The sequence below is a fragment of the Protopterus annectens genome, chromosome 3.part1, assembly GCF_019279795.1.
Source record: "Protopterus annectens isolate FY-2018-M chromosome 3.part1, PAN1.0, whole genome shotgun sequence".
Taxonomy (NCBI): Eukaryota; Metazoa; Chordata; order Ceratodontiformes; family Protopteridae; genus Protopterus; species Protopterus annectens.
In genome coordinates, this window is record NC_056732.1 from 717,883,034 (window position 1) to 717,903,936 (window position 20,903).

At 40.0% G+C, this 20,903-nt stretch overlaps 1 protein-coding gene across 5 annotated transcripts in view; it reads right to left on the reverse strand.

The window, feature by feature from the left end:
* The window catches only part of CARMIL1 (capping protein regulator and myosin 1 linker 1), a 4,434,936-nt gene that overhangs the window by 102,111 nt on the left and 4,311,922 nt on the right, over window positions 1–20,903 (reverse strand). For 4 of the 5 annotated variants that reach the window (XM_044067074.1, XM_044067073.1, XM_044067076.1 and 1 more), the window contains one exon: window positions 10,695–10,841. The exons of the other annotated variant lie outside the window; for it this stretch is intronic. In XM_044067074.1, the coding sequence (XP_043923009.1) occupies window positions 10,695–10,841 (147 nt within the window). The remainder of the gene's footprint in view (window positions 1–10,694; window positions 10,842–20,903) is intronic. 5 annotated transcript variants of the gene reach the window in all.

Genomic DNA, 20,903 nt, shown 5'->3' on the forward strand with positions numbered 1-20,903 from the left:
TAGAATGATACTTTGCAATGTTTACAACATACAGTAGTAGAAAAATGGTAATACTTTTAAAACACTGTATTCACTATGACTGTCATACTTCAGGAATAAGCAAAATAAAAGATCACTTTATAGAAAGGGGAATGCTAATGCACTTAATTCCTCTGATATCTTTCACAACTTGAATGCAAAAGCCAAAACCAAATGACTACCACCTTATTGCACAAGCAGGGTATCCACTTGCTGTGCTACTAATACTAACTCGGGGAAATAGTCGGGGTGCTAGAATGGTAGCCAAGGGAGAGAGGGACAGAGTACTGGCAGACTGTGTGATGCAGTCCCTGACAGAGACCAATGGAAGTGCAGCAACAATTCAAACACAGAGGACAGCAGGCCTCCTAAGTGAACTACTGATCAATGTGGAAGTATAAGCTGACCGAGTGACTGTTTTTAGTGTGATGACTAATTGCAATCCTGTGAACTTCATAATTGAAAAGGCAGATGGGGGGGTATACACTAAACCCAAGAATGTGTTTTCTAAGCATTCCACTTTCTCCAAGGCATTGCAATCAGAGTTATTTATTTAAGTAGTAGCAGAAGTTTAGAGGTGCAGTCCCTATGCAGGGGAGCTTTTGTCCTCCTGCTGAACACTTTGAGTGTGTTTTGCAATTTGTTTTGTCCCCAAATCTTAGTTTTTATTTCCAAATATCAGGACATGCAGTTGCGGGTTTTGCATATCTGATAGGAAGTCAGATTGACCAATGGTTGGAGCTAGTTAGTACCCGCTTTAAGTGAAAATGGAGAGTTCATATACCCCTAGCCTCCACAATATGATGGGGCAGGATCCACCTCCCCAATTACAGCGCTCCACTGTAAGGAAATGAATGAGCAGGGTCCCAACAAATAAAGTCCAATGAGGAGGGGATTATTAAAAAAATAAATCATGACAGTGCAATGGCTGGCTTTCCAACTGTAGTGTCAGCAGCCTTCATTCTGGATAGCAGAGTGGTGGAAGGCCAGATTCGGTGGGAACAGCCATAGTACTACAAAGCAAAATATGCTTTCTTTTGAGGGGAAAAGCTGGGTATCTAATCAGTACTTGAAGGATTCATAGAAAAGACCACTGTCTTTTTCCAGTTACAGCTTAATTATTGACAATGTTACAGCAAAGCTTGGCACAAATAACATCCCCTTCACATGTATTTATACATACACAGGTACAGAGGACAAATCACTTATTTTTGGTGTTCCCATGGCACCAGCCAAATTGCACTGCTCTCCCAAATGTCTCTCGCTGGATGGTATAAACTAGGGAATCAGAGTAGGTGTGATACCAAAGTCACATGCTTACTCTAAAGATAGATCTGTGTGGGCAGTTTCATTTCTGTGATTAGTAGGACTGACACCAGCTGGACTTAGCACGGCATCTAAAACATTCTTAGGATACTTAATTTCTTCCCTTTTTTCCATAATGCTGAGCATGTCAGAACACCCTGCCCATATCTTTGAAAGCCTGCAAATAGCTGAGCTAAAATGCACCTATCTCTATTCATGCACCCCCTCAGAGGCGCTAGGTCAGGGAAGGAGGGTGGGGATGATGACACACATGAAAATGCTAATGCTAATCTATTGTTATGGTAAGTATGTAGCTTTCATATCGGTCATTGGGATTGTCATCTCTGTCATCAACAGAACTGAGTCCCAAGTTCAAGCCCCAGTGGTGGCTGTCACGAAAGAATGCCCCAAATGAAGGAGGCCCTGAAGGAAGACCTACATCCGGAAATCACATTAAACCTATAATTACTTTCCACATGGCAGCTACACAAATGTCATCCACAAAAGCATTACTGAAGAATGCTTGTTAAGCAGCCACTGCTCTACTGCAATGGGCATTTGTAGGATCTGGTAAACACTTGCCATATATCTAATAACACTTTTATACAAATTGAAATACAATCTTGAAAACATTGAAACAAATGTTTTTGAAGAAAAACTATATAAAAATTGTGGGTCCTTCCTTATTGATTTAATTTTATCCTCATAAAATCCGAGTTGTCTTGCAAATTCATGGAATGAAGTAGATATTTCCCATGGTTAGCATAATTAGGAAAAATAGACTGGAATGGCAACAGGCAGAATAATATTAGACTCCCTGGCCACATTTGGCATAAAGGAAGGATCTAATTTCATGGACACACTATCTTTGTGGAATATGACATACATAGGTTTGCTACACAAGACATGGAAGCTCAAAAATCTTTCTAATTGAGGTAACAGCTGCTAAGAAAATAATTCTATCACAGAAGATTTAACTTGGCAGAAGGAGCAGGTTTAGGCAGAGGACCAATAAACTTCTTCATGATGAAATACAGGTACCAAAGGGGAACCAGAGACCTGAGCAGAGGGTGAAGCAGCATGATGTCCACTCAGAAAGGATGTGCAAACTTTGAAGGAAGCTACACAGACAGAATCAGCGTAATGGTGGGAATCTGACATGGCTATCAGTTGGACCTTAAAAGAATAACAACTGAGGCCAGAGTCAAACATTTGTGATAAACACTCCAGGAAAAAAAATATGGACGTAGGCTGACAGAGTGAAGTTCTGACTGATGCTTCCTGGTTGAATGAGAGAACAAGTTTGTAGAAGGTTTCAGCCTGGGGGGGCCTGTCCAAGAGAAGAAGCCAGAGAAGGGGGAATTACACTTGTCAGAACAAAAAGGGGCTATATTTGTGATATAGGGGAAATATTGCCAGCCCAACTATCTGGAATTTTGTAAATAATTCTGTGTCATTTGTGAACATTGATATGATTTATATAGAACTGTATGTTATGTACTGAGCTAAAATGTAACCACAGCATGCCCTGCTGACTTAGAACAGAAAATAAGTTGAAATTAGACTGCTTTACGATTGTGCTATAAAAGTTTTCTCTCAGTTTCAGTGTAGCAGACACAATGTCTAGAGCTAGAAGTTTTTGTATTGTCTTAAAAGAGAAGTAATTACTAGGTTTAAAATGTGCTCCCATGTATGCTAATTTAGTATTATCCACTTGGGAAAATAAATTTATAACACATTCTATGCACTTCAAATATTGGAACTATTATCGCAGGTACCTGGATGATATGTGTATTTTTTGGTCAGGTCCTAAGGAAAAATTACATGATTTTATATGTTACATTAATGGCAGTACAGAATTTCTAAAGTTCACCCACACAGTCTCTGTAGAGAAACTAGAGTATTTAGATGTGATGTTAGAAAAAGTAACTGAGTTAAGGAACTTTAAATCTAATGTTTTTAGAAAGAGTACTTTTTCCAATTCCTATCTATTTTACACGAGTGCCCACCCATTTATGCAAAAGAGGGGTATTTTGAGGGGGCAACTAATTAAAAGTTGTAGAATGACATCAGACAATGGCGATTTTGAAACTGAAAGCCAAAAATGAAAACATATGTTTATGGAAAGGGAATACCCCCTAGCTCTTATTGAAGAAATAATGGCTGAGGTGAAGGAAGAAAGAAACAGGAAATTTGCCCCTGTTCTAGGGAAGCCGGGAACACATAGGTTGATGGATGGGGACAAAAGTAGTACAGGACACTGTTAATTGGAATAGTAACTTTGTACTTAATTACAGTAAGGAAACAATAACAATTAAGAAAGTAGTCACTAATAACTGGAACAAATTCAGTAATTTTTCACATTTAAGAAAAATATTTGTAGATCCCATAAAATTCACTTACAGAAAAGGTAGGAATATCAAAGAAATATTGGAGACCAGAAAGAAAAGACAGAACAGAAAGAAAACAGGGACATACAAATGTGGCAGTTGCTCGCAATGTGTTTATGTCCTCCAGGGGGAATCAGTGGCTTTAACCCAAAGAGGGATAAGTACTTAGAACAAATGGCTATATCACTGTGACACCATAGGAGTGGTTTACATTGCTATATGTAACACCTGTGGGACATTCTACATAGGAAAAACTACAAGAAAGTTGAAAAGATGCATTTATGAACACATGAACGATATTAGAAAAATGGATGAGACTAATGCCCTACATAGGCACCTTAACTCCTGTCCATCAGCTAAGTACGGTTTCTATGTTAGAGAGAAAGTGGATGTGGACCCATGTGGAGGACCATGGGAGACCACCATAGAGTTTCGGGAATTGTTTTGGCAATTAAAATTGGAAGCAAACAAAGGTGTAGGTTTAAATGACTATATATCCCTGGCCCCAGTTTTGAAGCTTAGGGCAGACAAATTGTAATTTTCAATTTGGCCACTAGATGGGAATGGAGGGAAATACTTTTAATAACACATATATATATATATATACATTTTTACATACACTTTCTTATTTTTAAACGATTAACTATTATGATATAATATTTTACATGATGTATTTATATGTATTTTTAGAACACATTGTACAGCACACAAGGTTATTTCTTGTTACTTGATTTAAATTATACAGAAATTTTTTTAATGTTAATAAAGTTTTTACTGGTTAATTTTTAAGAAGGAGGAGTATATAAGAAGTATTGTTTGCTTGTAAATTTATAAATCTGATGAAGTCTTGATATGCTTAAGACGAAAACGCAGTGCATATTTTGAGCGTTAGTGTGGTCAATAAAGTGAGCGTCCTTCGGGTTTGTGTGGCTGTTTCTGTATTCGAGAACGGACTTTAGTGTACTATTGTGTGGTTTTCTTGTGGCTATTAGTCTATCTGGTACACTACCTCCTTTATCTGTGGTTGTGTTTTATTGTTTTACGACTTCCAAGACCCTACTTCACTCTGCTAATCAATGTATTCCTCTCTCTCATACTTTTTCTGTATCCTGTTAGATTAAATTGCAAAAAAAAAAAAAATCATTTTACTCCTATGTTGCTTTTTATGCTAACTACTACTTTTAAAAATGCTGTGGCTGTAATTATCTGTTTATAACATTTTTCTATTTATGTAATATTTGTATAAATACGAAATGTAATCTGTATACTCTCGAAAAAGCTCTTGTGGTCTGCTAGCTGATTGCCTTATTCCACTTGTATAATATCTGTAATAATGACTAAATGTTATATGTATTTACTGGAGCTTTTCTCCCCGGGCCTCTGCTGAAAAAGGGCTTCAGCTCAGTCAAACATTTCCGGTCAACAAATGTAAAATAAATAAATAAATCTGCAAACATCTGAGAGATATGTATTTTTAACAACAAGATGTTAAATTCTGTTAGTTTCTGTTTAGTCTGGGAAATGAAGTCAGGTGACAAAAAGAGATGTCATCCAAGCTAACCCAGCAGTAATTTGATATTAATTTAACTATTCTCTCAGATAGAGACTGTGCATTTTGTATTTTGTCTTTGACCTGGAAACATCCACTCATTATCATCTGCACTTGCCTTGCTGTAAGTACGATTTAGGGCATACCATCTCTTTTAGATATAGATAGAAATATAGTAAATATTAGTTTAGATGTTTTCTGTATTAACTGAGACTGTCCTGCAATGTTGTTTTAAAATATTTCCTGCAATTTTGAACTCTGAAGTTACTGTGTTGATCTACTGAGTGTTGTCTTGTTATTTTATTATTTATTATTAAATATATTTAAACCTATCTTTGTGGCTGATATTTGTGAGACATATTTAAGCTCTTAGGGTACTTGCATATGTATTTGGTGACACTGTACAGACCACACCTAAATAGCCTTGCAAGTCTTGGTCAAACTACCATTTGGGAATAGTAACATTGCACAGTAGGATTGGACACCCTTTAAGGGCCTTATAGTAGCTGATAAGTAGGGGTTGGTGGCAGTGGAAAGTACCTTATAATCTGGGCAGAAAGTGAGCATAGCTAGTAAACCTGTGCCAGCCTTCCTCAGGTGTGTGTGTGTTTGTATACAAATCAGATCTCAAAACGTGTGTGTGCCAGCTACTTGGGCAGGGACATGAAGCACTGGTTGGACAGAGAGGATGCTGGAGGTCTTGGCTTGTCCTCTCAGCTGAGATCTTAAACCCTTCAGGTGTGCCAGTTGGGAGTTTTATTGGGGATCTGGAGAAAGAGGGAGAAGCCAGCCCCAGACTGACTATGATCTCTGTGTGCTCTTAAGGGAAATTGCACTTTACTGTGTGTGTATTTATCCTCCCCGTGTGTACATCCCATAGCTGTTGTCAGTGGTGAAGATTGAGGCTCCTTGATTATTCGGCCAGTGCAAGGGCGTCACAATACTGATCACTGTCACCTGACAAAACTCAGCTTTCTCCAAGAACTTGGAAGTGATGGCAAAAATGAGGCCTAGGGACCACGCCTGGATGATTTCATCCCTAGGGAGTCCTGACAGAGGAATAAGGAGAAGAATTTGCTGCATTTGTAGTTGGTCAGGGATGAAAACACGTCAAAGAAGAACTCCTTTCAATAACAGGACAGGCTCTGTACTACTGAGTAAGTGAGAAACCACTTGTAGGGCATCAGCTGAGCTGGTACAAAAGTTAACTGATTTGTTCCACGATATCACAGGCCTCAAAAAGGTGGCTCAGAGAGAAGGCCAGTCTCATACATTCACTTCCTCTCAACAAAGGGGACAAGAATGTGTATTGCCCTGCTTATTTAAGTACCAAGCCAAAGCCATGTTGTCAGAGTGGATGGTAATCACACGAGTGCAAAGCATTCCTGGAATACTTGCAAAGTGAGAAGGATGCCACTCATTTTCAAAATGTTGCTGCAGATTGGCTTTGTCACTTGACCATATGCCTTAGACTGTCTGCTTCAAATAATGCATCCCCATCCTACAGCAGAGAGATCTATGGTCACAGCCACCACAAGAAAGGAGCCTTTGAAGGGTTTGCCCACATACAGATTGAGCTTGCGAGTCCACCAAGCTTGAGTTCTGGATAAGGCGATATAAGCAAGCAATGATCTGGAAGCTAGTCCCATATAACTCTGAGTGTTGTCTGAAGAGCTCTCATGTGGAAGTTTGGAACCTGGTATGAATACTCTGAAAAAATGAATGCCATGAAGCCCACAACTCAAAGACAGACAGCTGCTGGAACAGAGTTGCTTTAAATTATTAGGACTGTGGATTCGATAGCCAGTGCCTTGCATGATGGAAGAAAGGATCAGTAAGTCAGTATCCAGAATGCATCCTATGAAGGCAAAAGACTATGTGGGTGTCAACTGAGATTTTGTAAGGTTCAATCATATTCCCAAGGGCTGAAAAATCCATAGGCAATGCCACCACTGACATGCATTTGGTGAACACCCTGTGGGCTGTACTGAGACCAAATGGCAGAGACCAGAACTGGAAATAACAAGCCCCTATTTGGAATTGACAGGTGAGTATGCAGTGCAATATAACCATGTGAAACCACTCTGATTATGTACAGACTTAGACTGCTCAGTCTATGGGTAGTCCTGAGGTCCTTTATCTTTTTCTGGTAACAAAAAGAACTAGATGCAAAAACTTCACCCTGGGACTGCAATTTGATTGTGAGGTCACAGTCTGGAAACCCTTCAAGAATATTATCAGTTTCATTAGCTCCCTTCCAAGCTGAATATATTCACCATGTAGTTGAGACTCATAAAGAAAAAGTGTAGAACAAATGCACCCATCTGTCCCATCAGATGAGATGCTTACTTAGAGGAGTGGACAGTTTTGGCCTGAGTTTCAGTGCCATTTTTAAGAGTACACTAAACAAGTAGAGAGTCTACCATTGGGATCTGTGACCAGCTAGGACAATTCTTGGGGGACTGGAGGATTTTATCTGGAATTGTCAGGACAGGTGCAACTACATCTCAGTTCTTCTTCACACTGATTGATCAGCTGAACTATCTCATCAGCTGGAGGTGCTGTTAAAGATAATAACCTATGAGAAGAAAAGGCCTCAACAAGGATGCTTTCTGGCTCAGAGTAGGTGTCATGAAGCATTTTAACTTTTGCCCGACTCCAATATTTCACCAAGTTTAGGGCCATCAAATGGAAGTGTGGGTCAGTCTGCCATCTGGTTATCATCCACATCTAAGGAAGGTAACTCAAGAGTGGATTTTAAGAATTAGTTCTTGCAGTACTCCTTACTCCCAGGCTTGTGGACAGGAAGACAAGGAGGGAAAAATGAGAAATGGAAAACAATACTACAGCCTGCTGAGACCCCCCCCCCACACTCATTTCAAAGCCATGGCGAAGAATGCAGGGGGGGAAGAGATGGCACAAACAACAGATAAAGGAGGCCATAGGCCTAAGGCCATAACTTGAATTCTTCTAAGGGGAAGCTTATGCAATGATGCCTGTCCCATCAAAATGAAGCCAAGCAACAGTCCCAAACCTAATAGCAAGAACAGTGACAATGAGAAACTGACACTTGTCAATGACTGAAGTCCAGAAGACCGACTACAGCTTTGAGTGTGACACTTCATCTCTGTGTCCTGAGGTTGAGGCAGATATCAGTTAGTTGGAAGGCTGACTCCAGGGATGGAATTCTCTGTCCCAGCAAGGATGGTGTGGAGTACAAACCTGGCAGATTTACTCCCAAGGTAGACATGAGTAACGGCTTTGAAGAAGCTGAAGTTGGAAACATCAATGCAGATGGCAAGGTTGATGGTGAAGCCATCGAGGTTGACAGTTTGACCCAAAGTAGGCCATCAACACTGTCACTGGCTGGTCCACTGATGACCTGAAATGGAGCTTGAAGCAATCCAGTGTGGGAAGATCAAGATTCAGATCAAAGAAGGCAGGCAGAACAACAGGTGCTCTCAAGTCCCTGATGTTAGCAAGAGAAGACACAAACACCATTTCTCCTGAACATTGAAAAATGTCTGCCATATCCCTTTACAGTTCAAGTGGACAGGCCGGAATCTGTGGGACCTAAAGGTTATGAATGACAAGGGGCACAGTGATATGGAGAATAGGCTTGGATATAAAGTAAGATGCACATTCAGCATGGTGGGATTTTTTTAATGGAGCTATCCCCTTCAGCAGTCCTAGACTTGAGTGGAGAAGGTTCTACCAAAACCACAACAGATTTAGGTGATACAGATACATCAGTATATTTCAACTTTTTAACAGCCTGCAAGTAATCTCACGTCCTCTTAACTTGTTCAAAGAAATGACCTTGGAGGTGGAAGTGCAAATCACAGAAGGAACTCGGCAGCAGGGGTAGCCTGTCTCCAAGTTGAATAGTATGAAAGCTGCACAAATCTGACACTCTTCACAGAAATACTCCTCAGTGAAGCACTTCTCACAATTAAAGTATTTCCTATGGGTGGAATTTTGTCCCCTCACAATTTCTTAAGGACTGAGACTTCTGCTGCACTATCCATCCTGTTAAAGTGACAAAATCCTATCCTACACACAGAAAAACAATAGAAAATGAAGCACAAATGGTGCTTAAACAGAGAGTTGGATGGGACCAGTGAAAATTAACTACAAATAAACAAAAAAGTACAAACTGATCTAAAAGACGATTATAATTCTAGTCACTTACAACCTGAACAACCTGAAGCTGAAAAATGAAAAGCACTGCCAAAAACAGCACAGTTATTACTGGTAGCCCGGCGCTGTTCTCTAACACAAGATGACTTTCAAGTGTGCTAAAGTGATCTAGAAAGGGGTCCTGACATGCTCAGCATAATGGGAAAGGGGAGGGACTAAAGTAGCCTGAGAAAGGCAGTGCCAGGCTGACACAATCTTACTGGTGACAGGTGAAGCTGGCAGCAAAAGATATTACATTATACGGTATGGTAATGGGTTGAATGCCACTGTGACACTACAATTTTAAATGCACTGGGAATTTTTGAACAAAGAAAAAGATGAATATTGACTAAAAATGTCAGTAAATCAAAGTGATTACAGCAAAAAGACTAGACTATAATGTGATTTGAGATAATGGAAATATAAATGTATCTAGATCAGTTTTATAGTTTATATCATGGCAAAGATATGGGAAAGCCACAGCATACATTTATATATGGCTGGCCTTAAGCACATAATGTTCTAATTTTTGTTAGAGAATGGGCGATCAGTAGACTGGATCCTGACTGGAGAATGAATGTTCTCCAGCAGGGTACTAATATACAAGCAATACTCACTGAAAAACGAGTCTGCTGCTTCACGGCAGCATATCAATCCGCTGTGGAGCTTGAACAGAAAAGCCGCCATTATTTCACTCTTGCTAACCAGCGTTTCTGTTGTTTAGTGAGTGCAAAATGTAAGAAAAAAAGAAAGAAAATGAAAAGAAAAAGTATGCGTGTGTCTTTATGTCTGTGTGTAAGTATATGCATGCATGTGAGTGAAAATGAGACCTATAGAGCAGTTACTTCACACTCGTTAAGCAGTGCTTTTGCTGTTTAGCAAGTGTAAATACATAAACAGAAAAAGGTATGTGCGTGTGTATGTATGTGTTAACATATACTACAGCAAGTTTGAAATATCAGGCAGAAGAATTATCTTACAACAAAAATAGTACTTAAATAAGTAAAACACAACAATTTTACAGAAAGCCCATCCTCTAAGTGCAATAATGCCCTCAAGGGTGTATGTTAATGTTAATGCCTGTCCAAGTCAGGCCTCATAACACCCTTAGGTGGGCATTAGTTACAGGCTTTATTGCTTGCTTATATTACCAATCAAATACAAACTTAATGTGTTATATACAAGGCTGTACTTTTGTTAGTGCCAGTTTTAAAGCAATCAATAAATGAAAGATGAAGGGTGACATTTCTAACCAGGTCTTGGCTGTGACTTCCTGCGCTCACGCTCGCTCACTTCCTCAGCTGCACTGGTAGAGAACTGCCTTGATGTTATTTTCCCTCCACTGGCTGGCTTTTCAGAGTCCTGAACTGTATCAGGTTTGTTACTTTGTCTTGTTTGTTCTGGCAGGGAAAATGAATTCACTTTATCCCATGAAATCTTACAAAAACAACCAACAGATTGTTCAACATGCTTATAGTTCAGTTACAATAAAACAAACACACACTTTCTGTTACTGACACTCAGCCGCTACCTTTGAATTCATGATTTTGGTAACCTAATGCTACAGTCTGTGTAAACGGGACCTTAAACACACAATGTCCTGACTTCTGGAAAGCATTTTATGGCAAGATGTATTCTGCATACCAGTAATGTATCTGGTTAAACATATTTCAGATTATTTTTTTTTTTCCTTTTTAAAAGTGGACAGAGAGTGCTTAGCTCACTACAGTTAATTTATTAATATTTCCCAGATTTTTCTAGTCTTCCTTTTTCTTGTCCTTTATAGATCTTCCAAACATACACTCGGTAGACATCATGTATCCATCTACGGTATTATGACAACACAATAGGAATGCATTATGATACTCGGGAAGCCCAGGCTTTGACCATTTTTGTTTATCTGAGATTTAACAGTTAAAACAATAGCATTAATTTCAGATCAGGCAATAAAAGATACAGATAAAGTAGCCAACAATGACATATGGAGATAGTAAACAATCCTCAAATGCAGATGCTTATCTGTAAATATGAAGCCATCAGCACTGTATCCATTTTACTTATGACCTCAGAATGGGAAATTCGGTCAGTATTCCTAAAATACAAATATAATGCAGAAAAATATACAGTGACAATAAGACATGTTTAAGACAGCTAGTGAGCAAGATGGAGTCTCATATTCATTCTTCTTTGAAGTAGTATCACCTTTAATAACAAATCACTGTGTTGTTATAGTGCTTTAACAAGAAATATGTTACTATACAGTTTGTACATCACTTAAAAATACATTTGCTGTCTCTGTCAGCATAAAGATGACTTGGTAAACCAAACACATACCTAAAATATATTTATCAAAATAAAATTTTAAGGATTGTACTCTACAGTTGTGACAAGAATAATTAAATCTTAATCAATTATACAGTATAGTTACCAAGAAATGTTGGGAATTAATATACAAAATTAGAGAAAATGTGTATATTTTGAAATACATCCATATAACTTGGTCTTTAAACAGCTTGTCAGTATTTAAAATAAATAACACATCAAAGTCAGATGAAATATAATCCTATGGAAGAGTAAGTAGACTCCAAAACATCAAATGCACACATGTTTATAGTAAATGATTACTAAATATAAGAAGTTATGTACTCACCATAACGTTCTTTGTTTGTTGTTCATAATCTCGCCTTCATTCTTGCTGGTTGGGTTCAGAACTGAGCATTGGTTCCAACTCGGCCCAATACTAAAGCTCGAGAGCTTCCACTGGGCTCAAGGCTACACCCTTATCCCCATCATGCTTAGGGAAGAAAACTCGGATCTTGTTTGCAAATAATAACACATCTGAATTTTATATACCAAAAACCCCAAAGGTAATAGTTATTAGCCTATGCCTGAAGAGGCAGAAGGGAAGCAGAGAACACACTTTGCAACCTGTAACAATTTCCTCTCGATCCTCCAGGAGCGAACATTGGGGGAAGGAGGGTGGGGTGCAAGAATGAATGCGAGATTATGGACAACAAACATGGAACATTATGGTGAGTACATAACTTCTTAATGTTATGTTGTCCCATCTCGCCTTCATTCGTGCTGGTTAGGACAGCACCCCTAGTACCTTCTTTCTTGGGTGGCTCAAGGGAATAAACTCTTCAGAACAGTGGAACCAAATGAAGCCCTGTTCAGAGAGGCCGCGTCTACTTTGTAATGAGTGATAAAGGTATGGGGTTTGACCCATGTGGCTGCAGCACAGATTGCGTCCATAGGTAATCTGGCCTGAAAGGCAGTCGAAGTTGATATAGCTCTTGTTGAGTGGCCTCTTTCCTGGCAGTTGTCTATGATGAGAATTACATGCATGGGTAATAGTGTCAGTAAGCCATTTTGACAAGGTAATTTTTGATATTGGTGCACCTTTCCTGTTATCTGGGAAGGAAATGAATAACTGGTTAGACTTTCTAATTTCCTTTGTTCTATGCAAATAGAAGCGTAACTGTCTGTGTACATCCAAACTGGTGTAGGGAATATTCTGCCTTGTTGCCATAGTTTGGAAAGAAAACAGACAGGTCGATGGATTGAATTAAATTGGTTTCAGAATATACTCTGTGAAGAAATGAAGGATTTGTTCTAAGAGAGAGACTGTCGTCGTGAAAAACTAAGTAGAGAGGGCATATGGATAGAGCTTGAAGTTCCAAAACCCTCTTAGCCGAAGTAATGGCAACCAGAAAGGCTGTTTATCAGGTTAGAAATTTTAGTTGGCAAGAGGAAGCTGGTTCGTATGGTGGTAGAATCAGAGTAGTCAGTACCAAATTAAGGTTCCAAGGAGGTGGTAGTTCTCTTATTGGAGGCCTTAGTAAAAATGTACCTCTCAGGAAGGCTTTGCACAATCTGTGAGACATTAGTTTTGATCCCATGTCTCCTATGTGGTAGTTAGATATGGCGGCTAATTGTACTCGTATGGTAGCTGCTGCTGCCCCAACATTAAACATTTCTGCCAAGAACTCCAATACTTACAGGGGGACTATGAAGGGATCTATGTGATTCTTGGAAGCTCAACAAAAAAATCTTTTGCATTTGCTAGGATAAAGCTTTCTAGTTGTTGTCTTATGAGTTGAAACTAGAATATGTCTCACTGCAGGGGATAAGTCTGGAAGCCTGGCTAAGTTTGGAAGTGGAGCGGCCAAGCTGTCAGTTTGAGGGTCTGGATAGAGAAACGGCGCATCCCTGACTGATGAGTCAGAAGATCTGGTACTGGGTCCAGAATCCTCGACTCTTCCCAGAGAGGGGCCATAGGAAAGGAAACCAGATCTGACAAGGCCAGTATGGAGCTAGGAGTATTAACCTGCAACTCAATGCTTTCGCTTTCTGTAAAACTTTGGGGATTAAAGGGAATGGGGGAAAGACATAAAGGAGTCCCGGGGGCCAATCGTGAATAAGTGTATCTCTTGGTGACTCCCCCGGTGGGGGAATTAGGGCAAGGTAGCAGCAAGGCTGGCCCCACTTGCGAAAAATCTGGTTTGCAATTTCCTGTTTTAGGGACCACTCGTGACGCATTAGAATTGCTCTGATCAATTTGTCCGCTATCACGTTGGATTTCCTCAGAATATGCTCTGCAATCAGAAAGCATTGAGAAGAGACTGCCCACTGCAATACTCTTTGAGCCTCTCGACACAGGAGGTAGGATCTGGTTTCGCCTTCTTTGTTGATATACCACACCACTGACATGTTGTCTGTCTGTATTGCAATCATGCCCAGTGGAAGACAGTCCTAGAATGCCTGCAATGCCAGAAGCACTGCCCTCATCTCTAGGACATTGATGTGCAAGTGATACTCATGCTCCTGCCAGGTTCCTTGGAGGTCTTCCCCAGATAATGCCCCTCCCAACCCTATCTGGGAAGAGTCCGTGTTCAATGTGTCTACTGGTTGGGGGAGAGTGAACAGCCTGCCCAGAGTTATGTGTGTGGAATGAAGCCACCAATGTAGTTTTTTTTTGCAGGAGTCTGTAATGAATATCTTGTGGGACATGGGTAACTCCTGCATGGACCACTGAACGAAGAGGAGCCACTAAAGGACCCTCATATGAAGACATGCCAGAGGTATTAGTGTTATGGCAACTGCCATAGTGTCCAATACCTTTAGAACCAATCTTGCCTGTACTGTCTTTTTTGAGAGCAAGATAGACACTTGATGATGCAGTGTCTATACCCTGTTGTGAGGCAATTTTGCTACCATGTCTACTGTGTTTAAGTCTGCTCCTATAAATGTAATATGCTGTAATGGCAACAAGGCAGATTTTTTTAAAATTTATGGTAATGCCCAGTTCAGAGCAAAGGTGAGCAGTAGTATCGCTTGCCTTGGTTAGTAGATGCTTGGTGGTGGCGTTCAGGAGCCAGTCATGTAAGTATGGAAACACCCGGAATCTTAGACGCCTCAAGTGAGCCATGACTACCTCCTTGCATTTGGTAAACACCCTGGGGGCTGTAGTGAGACCACAGGGCGAAGCTCGGAATTGGTAATGACTGGCTCCCAACTGGAAGTGTAGATGTCTCCTGGATCACCTGTCCATTTTATATGGTAGTATGCATCCTGAAGATCAATTGAGCAAATCCAATTGTCTTTTCCCAGAAAGGGAAGTATACACTGCAGTGTCACCATCCGGAACTTTGATTTCTTTACATACTTGTTCAGTCTGCTGAGATCCAAGATGGGTCTCTAGTCCCCTATTTTTTTTGGAACTAAAAAGAACCTTGAGTAAGTTCCAAATCTAGTTTGGTCTGTGGGGGGCTTCTTGGATAACTCTCAGCAACTTTTGTATCTCTAGAGTTGCTTGCTCCCTTTGACAGGGTGGAATGTTTGGGACTGATCTTGTTTTAGGGGGTGGGGTGGAGAAGGGTATGCTGTATCTCCAGAATATTACTGACTGCACCCATTTGTCTTGAGTGATATTTAGCCAGGGTTTTTGGTACAGTGATAGTCTGCCCCTGACTGCCTCCAGAGGTGGACTGGCAGGCCTCCTTGCAGGAGCGCTCGAAGAGTCTGCCAGAGAATGTATCTCTGCCACCCGGGTTTTGCAGCCTCCATCTGCCATGAGGTCCGCGTCTTCCATTGTTATTTACCCTTCTGCCTCTAGGGGAAGATTCATCACATAACCTTAGTCCCAACAAAGACGAGCCGTCAAAAGGGGTGTTAGTGAAGGAAGACTTGAAGGGCTCAGCAAACTTGCAAAGGCACATCCAGGAATGTCTCCTGTACCAGCTGCCCTACTCGCACCATCAGCTGCATAAGAAATGAGCTGCATAGAGGAGTTGCCTACTGAATTTAAGGTAGCAAGCTGGGTGGTCACCTTGTCTGGAACCCCTCCAGCTGTGGAACCTTGCAGGGTATCTTCTAGCTCCTTTAGGAGATCCCTCTGAAGTCTGGTAAAATGGGTCAAATAATTCAGTGATCTAAGTATAAAGGCCGCCGACGAAAAAGTCCACTTCCCATACCTGTCCATCGTTCGAAACTCCTTATTCGGCAGACTAGTCTCAGCTAACTCCAGTTTGGTGGCCGCCGCGACCATCATAGCATCTACTGGGACACCTTTGGCTAAAAAGTCTTTGTCTGACGGAGCCATTATAAATTTGTTGGGCCTCCTCGAAACAGGTTCCATGGATTCTGGAGAACCTCATGCCTTTAGACTAATAATGTCGAGGAGCTGGTCGAAAGGTGGAGACACCCAAGAGGTGAAGGGTCGAAAACGAAATGCCTCCAGGTATACAGACTCATCTTCAGAAGGGGTGAGGGTCTTCCAGCCACCTCTCTGCTTCAGGATGTCTAGGATGTTTGAGAAGGAAACATCCTCAGAGGGTGACGGTGGAGACCCTTCTGAATCATCCAAGTCCATATCTGAAGTGACTGACTCCTCAGGGGAGTCTAGATGTTTCCTCTTACATGTTCTCTTCCGAGGGACTCCCTGGAGGGTTCCTCTAGGGAGGCTTCGGAAGAGAGGGACTCACCCAATGGGGCGTCCTGGGGCATTGGTTCTCTATGCCTGGGGGGGGTGGTAGAGAGGCAGACTCTGGTACTTTTGGGGGAAGAGTGCTAGGATCCGTGAGTGGAGCTGTCGAGGTTCACCTCGAAGGGACCACGACCCGGGTCCAAGGAAGCCTCCAGCTCCAAAGAGTCAGGAAACTCCTCTTTCACCAAGGAGGTGGGCTCAGAGGCAGATGTAGGTACAGAGCTCACCCGCACTGATGCCCCGAGAGGTAGATTCGGATCAGACAGGAGTCCAATCTGACTCTCTTCCCCAGACCTGATGGGGGAGCGTCGGCTCCCAGACCTTTTGACCGAAGATAGTACCAAAGAGGTCGGAGCAGAAGTCGGGACCAAAAACCCTGGGGTAAGTCTCGGACCCAATGGTTCCACAACAAACAAATCCAAGCACTCCGAATCCAAAACCACTTGGTTTGGAGGAGGAATAGAAGACAGGACAGAAGCAGAAGTCGGTTCCAATTCCTTTTGGGCTGGACTCAAAAGGATCTTGCCTAGAGCCGGAGTCCGAAGCAACCTCTTGACCACCCGCTCCATGTCATCATCCAATAGACTCCTGGATGATCGAGAGGACGGGACCAAGGATTTTATACTGCCAGCTACAGACTGTAAAATGCATGACTGGGGGACTGAGGAGACCGGCTCCGTATAGGACTCCTAGTCAGTGCTGACAAAACTGGTGGAACTGAAGGAGCTGTCTTGTCGGGCCCGAAAGCCTTTGGGTCTGAAGTTGAATCCTTTGATAGCTCAGAAGCAGAAGCTGAAGAAGAAGCTCTTTTAGTAAACTTGCCCAATTTTGATGACTGGGATGATTTTTAAGAGGTCTGGTTCCCTTCTAGAGTCTCAGCAAATGGAAGCAATCGCATAATCATCAGCTTGTTTCTACATTCCTGCAGTACCTTGGAACTGAAACCATGACATATTGAACATGAGTCTTTGAGGTGCACCGCATCTAAACAGTAGACACAACTAGTGTGCCCATCAGTTAAGGACATTTTCTGAGCACAGGAGTTGCACTTTTTGAAGCCAGACTGCCTCACTTCTTTGCCTACTTGGACATAGTAACAACAAACACAGCAACAACAATGAACACTGCCCAGGAACTAGGTAAGAGATAGAGATAATAATGTTAGCAAAAACCATCAAGCTATCACACACTACACTAAAACAAAAAGGTAATTACATAACCTCTACTCTACTTTTTTTTTTTTTTTTGCTTGAAATTCCTATTGTATTGTGTTATACAGCATTGTTTATTTTCCTCTGTAAACTAGGAAGTCTAGATGGACAAAGCACATTCACAGTGAAGGCCCAGGCAGAAAAGCTCCAACATAAATTCTGAACAACACTGATAAGTCATGGAAACAAAGAATACATTGTATTACCTACATAAAGGAACAAGTAGCAAAGAGTGTATAACTTTTTTCCTTTCATGAAAAATGCTTAAGTTGATGAGAAATTGCAGTTCATACCTCTCAGATTCTTTGTTGAATAATTCTGGACAAAGCCAAGAATAATGGATGGACAAAGGAATAAAATCAGGGACAGTTTATTAATATTACTCCAACTCACTTAAAAAGTTAACAAAACATGGTTTGCATTAACATGTGCTTTCTGAAGAGACTTCAAGATGGTTGCATACTGATCAACAGCTTAAATTCAGCTATCCCAGTGTGAAAACAGAAACTAAGATAAGAGTGCCACAGAAACTTTTTGTTTAGGTAAAACTCAGTTACTGGCTAGTATGTACACTCCCCATTAATGCCACCAAAGAAAATAAATTGAAAACCTGAAATAAACTCAATTATAAAAGGAGAACAGAAAACACTGTATAAGAAAGATTCTGCAGTTGTTCAGCAAAAAACAATACAAGCTTCAGCTTTGGTTCAAGAAATGCAGCCAGGAATTTAGAGGAAAAAATAAAGGAAATATACTCAGAGGTTATTAAAATAATGGAAATATTGAAAGAATATATCAACTTATACAGAGAATGGCTGGAAAAATAGAATAAGCTTTGACTAGTTGTTCAGATGAAATAGTAAAACTGTGCACATAGAAAACCTGAGATTTTCTGCTGTACCAGATAAACTGGAGGGAACAATGTATTAATTTTATGTAAGCTCAAATAACCAAACTGGACTAGTATTCCACAGCAGATTTTGTTAATTCAAAGGGCCACATCAAATACATGATAAAAACCTGGCTGCACGAAAGCAGCCAATCCCTATATTAGCAAATATGAAATCATAGCAGCAGAAAGAGTTGATCTTGACAAAACAATGGCAGAAAAGCAAAGTATTAAAAATTGAAGACAGTAGCCCATTTCAGGAAAATGATTATTCACTGTACACCAGGCAGAAGAGAAGCAAATTTATCCCAGCAATTAGAAAACGTAGACAAGCATGTATGAAATTCAAGTTGATATATCCAGCTATCCTCTCAGTATTTTTTTCTGGAGGATCAAAGGCTTTTTTTATGCTGAACAGACTAAGAAGGAAATAAAGTTTATTCAACAAAAAGTTAGCCAGCAAGAAGAAGGGGAGTCTGCTTCTCAGTCTTTTGATAGTAAAGTTTATAGATACTTTAACAGTGAAACCTCTTCCAATGTTCCAAATGAAAATGATTGAGAGAGAGAAAAAAAGCACAGCAACTGTTTAGAAGAATTAGGAGTACCTTGATATGAACCAGAGACTAGTGTTTGAAGATGGAGATGATCAGGAAGAAGACTAACAGCACTAAAATTAGTGGATAATGTGAAATTATAATGAACCAATCACACTGGTGAAATATGACTTTGCAAATATAAAATGGCTGAGAAAAGACTGTACTTTTGTTGACTTTGTTAAACTTGTGAGTGGACTTTAAAGCATTTACCCCACTTTATGTCTTTAATTTTATAAGGACACTAAATGGAAAAAAAAGTAAATGAAAGTAAAGAATTTCTGTTCTTAATAGTATTTGTAAAAAAACATTTCATGACAAACTGCATGTTATACAGTAAAGCAGTTTTGTACTGTGTATAGTCAGGAGTATTTTAAACATGTTTGGGTAGTAATTTCAGTGACTGATACATGTGTTTAAAGATATTAAAGTAAACAAGTACTTTTTAGTTGTAAAAAATATAGATTTTATTGTATAAACAAGAGAAGAAAGACTGAACAGAAGCAAGTTTAAGTTAATATAACGTTGTGATCAGGGCTGCTGGGGTGGGGATGATATATAAAAGTGGACTAATTGTATTATATATAGAAGTAAGATGATAATTTCCCTTGTATTTACAAGGGTGGGTGTCTAGATTAATCTCCCTGTCTTAAGCTATGCAAAGGTGTTTTTATTTTCTAACCAAATAGCCTTGAAAAGTAAGATAAAATGATGAAAGCAATGAAAATTTTTAATCTTCTTATACATGCAAAGATATTAGCATTTTTGTTATCCATTAGCAAATGCTCTCAGTAACAGACAAGAAATCTGCAGATGAAGGCACTTAGCCACAGGAAATCCATACCTTCTGTTCTGAGTGAAACTTTCAAAGATTCCTTCAAGCATCTGAAAGTTGCTAGCTATTTTTTCATTGCTGACTAATTTTACATGGAGACAAGCTTTCTGCAGGTGCAAGTAATTAATCTTCAGTGTTCCAAGCTTTCTTTGCTGAGGGAAATGCAAAAATGTAAAGGCAGATAGCAACTAGTGTAATTGGGAACACAGGTTGTAACATGTACTTCTGCATGGCTAGCCTTAGTTTTAGATTAGGTTATGCCTGTGGGTGCAGTTGTCGATTCAGGACAATTGTCCCAGTCTAGAAAGTTAAACTTCACTTACTAAAAATGTACAAAGTTTCCTTTCTTTGTTTTAAGTTTACAGGGGATGGGAGTATTTTGAAAATGCATTTGATTTTCTGTTTTGACAGTTTTCATTAAAACAATGTATTGAGAAATGTGACACAGGTTCAAATGTATAGAAGAAACTGTATAAAAGATTATCCTGCCAAATCTTAGTGCGTGCATTTAAGGCAAAAGTTGGAAATGCACATTCCAAAAACTGTCATGTATAATAAGTAAAAACAATACATTGTTATCATAACGGCTCTGTTATTCATACTGGAACAAACAAAGGCACAAAGGAAAGATACTGAATTATATTAAGAAATGTAGAGTGCAAATAGCAAAACTGCAGGAGACATCTGAAAAAACTGATAGTGTGATTTTTGACAAAGAATTTTAGAATGGATATTCAGCAGAATATCAGGGACAAAGGAAAAGGGGCATAATATTACTGATTACTAGAGGGGCTCGAATAATGAGAGAAGAGTTAAAAAAGGCGATGTCAGATGTGTGGTAGTAAGGGATTACTGAAAAGGGAGGAGGATTAAGCTGGCATGTATTTATATTCCACCAAAAACTGCTACTATGGAGCTTAAGAATATTTGGGGAGAAATAATCACT